General features: G+C 43.0%; 1 protein-coding gene across 1 annotated transcript; it reads left to right on the forward strand.

The window, feature by feature from the left end:
• The first annotated feature begins 4,630 nt into the window (after positions 1-4,630).
• On the forward strand, positions 4,631-5,587 carry LOC119414579 (ras-related protein Rap-2b). The gene has a single exon (XM_037681677.1). The coding sequence runs from the start codon at positions 4,905-4,907 to the stop codon at positions 5,451-5,453; it is 549 nt and encodes a 182-aa protein (XP_037537605.1). The 5' UTR covers positions 4,631-4,904; the 3' UTR covers positions 5,454-5,587.
• Positions 5,588-7,707: the final 2,120 nt, after the last annotated feature.

Below are 7,707 nucleotides of genomic sequence, written 5' to 3' on the forward strand. Positions count from 1 at the left end.
AATTTAACAGTAAAATAGGCCTGAACCCGTTTTCTTTTTTCTTTTTTCTGGCATTCTAATAATTTTTTAAGCTTGGTTTTTGCCATGTTAAAAAACATTGTTGCAGTTCTTTAAGGGATTTCCCCAAATCTTTCTGCAAAAATCCCCTGGGATTCTTGCTCCACTGTTCCTGTGCTGCACTTTTTCAATTATTCCTAGTTCATGGGAATGTGAGCGCCATGATTAGACCTTCAGCGTGGGCTTCTACAAGTAAAGACTTCTCTGATTGACAGGTAACACTTTACAATAAGGTACACAAAATTTGATTTAACTACTAGGTAACGCCTCAGGAACAAATTAGGAGCTAATGGGTAGTTAACCAGCACTTACTGAGGAACACAGCCAAGCCTTATTAGGGGACTACTGGTTTGTCACCTTGTAAATGAAGAGGAACTAATCAAGAACTAAGTTACTAAGGAAACCAAAAAGGAACGAATCAGGAGCTAATGGGTAGTTAACCAGTACTTACTGGGGAACACATAGCCAAGCCTTAGGGGACTACTGGTTTGTTACTACAGAAACAGAGGAGAAATTCTCCATGTGGGTTCTGAATAAACCCTGTACCCACGAGGCCACAGCTCAGACTTATAGTTAAGATGACAGCAGTACAAGATTAAGAAATCAGTTCTTACCACTGATTAGTAGTAATAAACCAATAAAATCAGTAATCACTAGGAAACAGGTTTTTGACAATTACAATCTGTGAACTCACATAACTAAGAAAATATATCTCATAGCTAATTTTATACACATTTATAAATATAATTTCAGGGGTATGTAAAAGGCACCCATTCGGTGGAATGACCCTCCTGATTCGTTCCTGAGGCGTTCCCTAGTAGTTAAATCAAATTTTGTGTACCCTATTGTAAAGTGTTAACAAAAGTCATTCCATTTTTATATTTGTTGTTGCCCGAGTGTGTTATGTTTGCCTTCAGAAAGAACTAGTATTTGGATAATGAACATTTTGACTTGGTGAACCTGACCCACTGTCTACAACACAAGCCTATACCTCATAATTAAACCCTGGAATAATGTTTTAACTAAATTTGGCATTATTTATTCTAAATATGCCTTCATTAATTTCATCCATCCATCCATCCATCCATCCATTTTCTTTACCCGCTTATTCCTTTTTGGGTCACGGGGGTCGCTGGTGCCCATGTCCAGCAATCACTGTGCGAGGGGCGGGGTACACCCTGGACGGGTCGCAAGTCCATCACAGCCTTCATTAATTTATTAACCTTTATTTAACAAGACAAATCCCACTGAGCTCACAGATCTCTTGCAGATCTCTATTTGCAATTAATATGAGCCAAAAGTTCTTTCCTAAATCAAATCTTCCACCGTTTCTTCTAAAATGTTTCGGGTTTGTTTTCAAGATAATTTGCAGATGTGTGGCTAAAATGAAACAGAAAGGTTTTCTTTGATCTACCATGAAAGTCAAATATTGTATGAGCAGATTCTCCATAGAAAACTGACATCTGATCAGACATCACTGGTGGGGGGGTCGGGTGGGGGCAGTTATCACCGCTATAAATTAAAGAACCCTCCACCCTGGCCCAATAGTCTTACATGCTACATTTTCTTTAAAGAAAATGAATTTAAAAGTGGATTAGTTAGTGCTATTCTCAACAAGGAAGGTTTGAGTAACAGTGATGGTAACAGGATGACACACCGCAGTGCATTCTGGGAAAATGGAAACAGCATGCATGATACACATAAACATGTACTTCTTAATATTTTTCACTGATTCTTCTTGTGTTGAGGTGCATCCAGCTGATATGCACTCAGGTTAAGACATGTTACAAAGTAACTGCAGCGTGTTTCATGAAGTGATGGAAGTTTTCACCGTTTCCCTGCCTGGTGACCAACACGAGGCAGGCCGAGAGCCTCCTAGATCTCTGCAACTAAACAAAAGGTCTAGCATTCTTTGAAGGGATGCATATCACCCGCCGTCAGCCCATTCCAGAGTTTTGAATTAAAATCATCTGATGATGAGAAGGAACTGATCATACCTATTTTGGTCAGACATTAAAAGTAATATGAATAGTTTCATGCAATATTGCAGTATGTTGTGTGATGTCACAGGATCTATCAGGGCTTGAGGAATGTGCAGTGAATGACCCGCAGCTATACTCACCAAACCTTAGCTCAGTATAACAAAGTCCATGCTCAATAATCCAAGTATGCAATCCAACATTTTTTAGCTCAATATCTATTTTGGGTATTGGTGTGATGCCCTGAGGCCCTGTTTACACAACACTGTGTTTAAGTGAAACCGAAACATTTCTGTTGTTTTTCGGCTGTGTACACAAGAGCAATCGTTTTCTCGGACACTGAAACTTTTTGAATCCAGGTCTCAGAGTAGAAATTTTTGGAAACGCCCGGCATCGATATGAAATCGCACATGCGCACTACAGACTGCTGCAGTCTATAGTTTGTCTGCGTTTATGCGAGTAGATGAGCAACAGCAGAGTGCTGTTTGTGCTGCTCACTCTGTAATTCATCAGAGCTTCTGATACAAACGCATGTGCTTCACTATCTCTTGGGTCAGCTGAAACACATTATTCACTTTCTACAAATATGAACAAGCATGTAAAACGTGTAAAACATATAAGGACGCAAAGCCTCAAAAGGCACATGTCCCTGTTGTTGAAATACAAAAATCACAGCGCCACCTAGTGACCTGGAATAGAAACTACAGTGGTTTCAACTTGTCTGACCAGCGATCACAGTTCCTCGATACTTTGGGATTCGACTTTTGCGGACTCACTCTTTCACGGGTTTTTAACGTAAGATTGTATACGAATACGACTGGCTAATTATTTAGTTGATGTTTTTCTTAGTTCATATCTTAGATGTTATTACTGTTTTTTCTTATACATTTTATTGTTGGATGTAACTGGGACCCTGTGTACATAATTTCGCTCCACCACATGTACCACATGAGGTGCGAATGACAATAAAGAAACTCTGACTCTGACTCTGACTGACTCTAATTGATGGAAAGCGTCCAACCAGAGCATTGTGCTGAGGAGCAGACTGGCCATCGGGAGCACCGGAACATTTCCTGGTGGCCTGCCCCGCTCCCTGAGCAGTAGCTATGGGGAAAGACAGACCCCACCCCACCTCCACCTTTCTTCTTCTGAGGTTGTCTGTCAGAAAGAGAAAGGAGGGGGCAGGGGTGTGGTCTGTCTTTCCCACTCACTACCGCTCAGGGAGCGGGCCAGGCCACTGGGAAATGTCCCGGTTCTCCCAAAGGCCATTCCGCCCTGGCAGTAACAGCCCTGGCATCAGTCTGTCGGCTCTCTTTCGCTGTGCTCTTTTAAGCCTCCAATATACTCGGGCGTACGTTAGTCCACGGAGGACCGCGCATACCGGATTAGAGTCAAAGCATATGCCCACAGGGCATGTCCGTGCAAAGCTCAGTTTTTATGACCACGTATGTGTACTTGGTGGTGCACAATAAACTGCCCGGCGACGGACTGTTTTGTATGTGACACCAATGTTTTAAATTTCCCTTCTTCATCCCTGGTCTGGTTTAATGGCATTTTCTTTCTTTTTTTTTTTGCCAAGAGGCAAACAATCTCTTCCTTTTCATTAAGTGAATTAAAATCATATCCAGCGTAGCTGCGGGAGGGTCTGTAAATTTCCTGGTTGGCTGGTCTGATGTGTGGGTTGCAGGGTCAGTGCTCCCTGTTTTTTTTTTCTTCTAAAACTTTCTATTAACAATATATAAACACAGAACACCGCTGTGACCAGTGAGCCGTTCAGGGTGGAGGTATCAGCACTCAGCTACTGAAGAAGTTGTTCGGCTCTTGGTGTAGATCAGAATCATCCACCTGATGGCATTTTATACATTTTATTTTCAACACAGACAGAGTGAACCCCACAGGTCTTTGTGAGAGCTACCTCCCTCACTCATGGTTACTCTACCACTACCGAGCCTAACACAACTAACACTTAATAAACACATAAACTAGAAGACTAATCACTAAAAGAACATGCTAAACTAACCAAAATGAAAAACAATAAATATAAATTCTACCCATAATCCCTCACAGATGACATGTGACCAACAGTCAACCACAGCAGAATGCTACAATATATATAAACACTAAAATAAATATAACCTCCCTACTTTGCGGATTTTCACCAATTGCGGGGGATAAGTGGGACTACTGTATTACTGTGTGAACACATACATTTTCACAATCATCGTAAAATCTGTAACACTTCCAGGAGCTTGTCCCCCTCCAGACCCCCCCCCCCAACCCCAGCCACCAGTCTGAAATCTTTCTGGAGGCGCCCCTGGAGAACATCAGAAAAATCACAATATTTTTAAAATTTATTAGATTTTTATTAGGCACAGCTGAGTCTCCGGGACAAATAAATAATCACACAGATGATCGACTAAATGGCTGACCTCATTAAACAGAAGTGTTCCTGCAGCGTGTTCACGCGCGCGCGCGTGCACACGGGAGCGGCGGGTCATGTGACTGCTCTCTGGTGACGGCTCCTTTAAGGAAACGGAACCGAGCCCGGAGCGAGTCGACGCTGAGGATGTGGGCAGGAAACGCGCTGCGAGCACGGCCAGAGGAGCGAGCACGCTTCCCCGCGCCGTTGCACAACACAGGGCGGTGAAAATGCGCTCGGGTTCGGGACTCTGACGCCCAGGAGCGGCCGCTCTCCTCGGATCTGCACCTCCCCACCCCCCCTCCTTCTCCTCCGGCGTGCGGTTTGACATCCATCCGAGCGAGAGCGCTGCCTTCCCCGCCCGCTCGGCTGGAAGACATCGGGAGGCTCCGCTGGAAAAAAAAAAGGAGGTGTCTGTTTTTACTCCTGTTGTTCCTCCTCCTCGAGCCATGAGGGAGTACAAAGTGGTGGTTTTGGGCTCGGGCGGCGTCGGCAAATCCGCCCTGACGGTCCAGTTCGTGACGGGCTCGTTCATCGAGAAGTACGACCCCACCATCGAGGACTTCTACCGGAAGGAGATCGAGGTGGACTCGTCCCCGTCCGTGCTGGAGATCCTGGACACGGCGGGGACCGAGCAGTTCGCCTCCATGCGGGACCTGTACATCAAGAACGGCCAGGGCTTCATCCTGGTCTACAGCCTGGTGAACCAGCAGAGCTTCCAGGACATCAGGCCCATGAGGGACCAGATCATCCGGGTGAAGAGGTACGAGAGGGTGCCCATGATCCTGGTGGGGAACAAGGTGGACCTGGAGGGCGAGAGAGAGGTGTCCTCCGGGGAGGGCAAGGCTCTGGCCCAGGACTGGAGCTGCCCCTTCATGGAGACCTCAGCCAAAAATAAAGGCTCTGTGGACGAACTGTTTGCAGAGATCGTGAGACAGATGAACTATTCAGCTGTTCCAAGCAGTGGAGACAAGTGCTGCTCATGTGTCCTGCTGTGAAAACTCTGCTCGGCTGGACCTGACAAGTTGTCCCTTCATTTTCTCTTCTTTCTTTGTGGCTACAAGTATTCTCTCTGTCCTCACACCGCTGTCTTATTGTTGCACACAACAACAATCGATGATGTTTGATAGTCCGGAGAAGTGTTTACATGATCAAGTACTTGAATGTTTTGGGATTTGTTTTCATATATATGTATATATATATATATGCATATATATGTGTATATATATATATATATATATAATCTTTGTATTCTTAGAAATGTGCCTCAGTGGGAATGTCTAATTGTGAAACCTAAGAGTCACGTGTTTTCTTAATTTTTAATTCTGGATATTTTGAGTTGTACTGCTTACTTTGCTGGGCCGAGTCCTTCGGCCTTGGAGCTTGGCTGTGGTGAGGACGATGGTAAAAAATAGGGTTTCTCGTACCAAATCCTTCCCCCTGCGTGTGGGATCTGTCCCACCTTTGGAAAGCATTTTAAAATCTCAGAACAAACTCACCAGTCAAGCCTTGCACAGGTCCAGTTTTAATGTAATCTCTTAGAACTGATCGCAGACTGAGATTCTGCACCTGAAGCCATGGCGTGGAGTCGTCTTAAGCCAACGTATTTTGTGATTTTTTTAAATTTTTTTTAATTTCTCTAAAACATGCACCAAGCTGACGGTGTTCCTCCTTGCCGTTCACAAACATGGACCTCGGTGCATTGTGTCGCTGCATGGGGAGCACCATGACCCCATGTCAAGTGCCTTCCCTCAGAAATCCCCTGTGACTGTGCCAACCGTTGAGCCCTACTTCTTCTGCAGTGCGTCTTGATGGCAATCAGAACTTATTTGAACTTTTTTTTTTTTTCTGGCCTGCACTCCGTTTTCATTTGGTGTCGGTTTAAAAAGCAAAAAAAATAAAACGATCAAGCTTCTATTTTACTGCCTGGAGACCGAGCTCGTAAGTAGACCGGGTCCGATCCAGGCTGTTTCCAGAGGTACTAGTCCCTTATAAGAATAAATCTCTTAACCTGCTGGGATTCTGGTTTAATAAACGGCAAGCCATGTTTGTATTATGTAGATTTTTTTTCTTTTCTAAAATGTGACATTTTTGACTTTACTGTAATTTCTTCTCCTTTTGGGCAATTTTTCTGCCACATGTCGAGTTTGACAGACGTAATACAAAACACACGTTTTGCTTAACCCTGCGTGCTGTGCTTTTCTGCGTTTTAACGGCTTTTATGTTGGGTTTCTTTGTCACTGTTCTCAATTTTAGTTCTTAATTACTTTGAGACTTTATCACTTGAAGACCAATAAATTACTTTCATACAAATGCAAGCAGCAAAGATGTTTTTATGAAAAGTACTTCTTAAGAACCATAATCACCCAAAACTAAACTTTAGGGAGATTTTGCTGTTTCAATACTTCTCTATTCTTTGCTTCCAATCAGTCAGACTTCATTTTGATCAGTAGTTCAAGTTTACTGAAAGTCCATTATGATTTTTCTTAGGATTTGGCTGCTAATTTACTCATTTTTCTGTCCAGTTCTTGTGCTTGATCGTTTTTTGTGCAGCGTGGGCTTCAATAATGAGGAAAGCGAACAACTAGGTCAAAAGAAGTGCAGCAGATGAATATTATCTGAAAAAAAAAAAAAAAACAGCCTGATACAGGACATGAAATGTCTTTTTATCCATCAATTTATTATTTTCTGCTTATCAAACTCTCTTCTTTGGTATTTTTCAGCGGTTCAGCTAAAGAAATGGGAACAAATGGTGTCTGCTGGTCCGTTCAGATCCTTTTTTAAAATTGGGCCTTGGCTAAGTTGTGCGTTGTTTGTTTACTGGTCTGTACATCGAGTTCAGGGAGCGTTTGGTACAAACTGGGTCACAGTTCCAACAGAACCTTGCCTTTAAAAAATGGTGAAACACTGAAAGTGCTTCAAAAAATCATCCAAAGGAAACCTGGAAGGTGGAAAATAGTAAGAACCACTAAAAATGACACATCTCTGATTATTGTTGCACAGCTTTTTACTTTTAAATGCCATTTTATAAACTTAAGGATGTCAAATAATGCTGAGTTATAGTTACAGCTGATGGAAAGTGATTTCTTCTTCATTTGATGATAAATGTGTTTAAAACATCTAAAATGAGCTCTAAACCACCTTCAGCAGTTATTCAGCTTGTGATCACAGCCAGTGTGATTTAAAAAAAGCCCGTCTCCGTCCACTTGTTTGGTTAGATCATGGAGTTCCCGGTCCGTGTGTTTCGGTTGG

Source organism: Nematolebias whitei, chromosome 9, assembly GCF_014905685.2.
Source record: "Nematolebias whitei isolate Nwh7 chromosome 9, NemWhi1, whole genome shotgun sequence".
NCBI lineage: Eukaryota > Metazoa > Chordata > Actinopteri > Cyprinodontiformes > Rivulidae > Nematolebias > Nematolebias whitei.

Coding starts and splice junctions, on each gene's coding strand:
- LOC119414579 (XM_037681677.1), top strand. CDS start 4,905: ATGAGGGAGTACAAAGTGGTGGTTTTGGGCTCGGGCGGCGTCGGCAAA.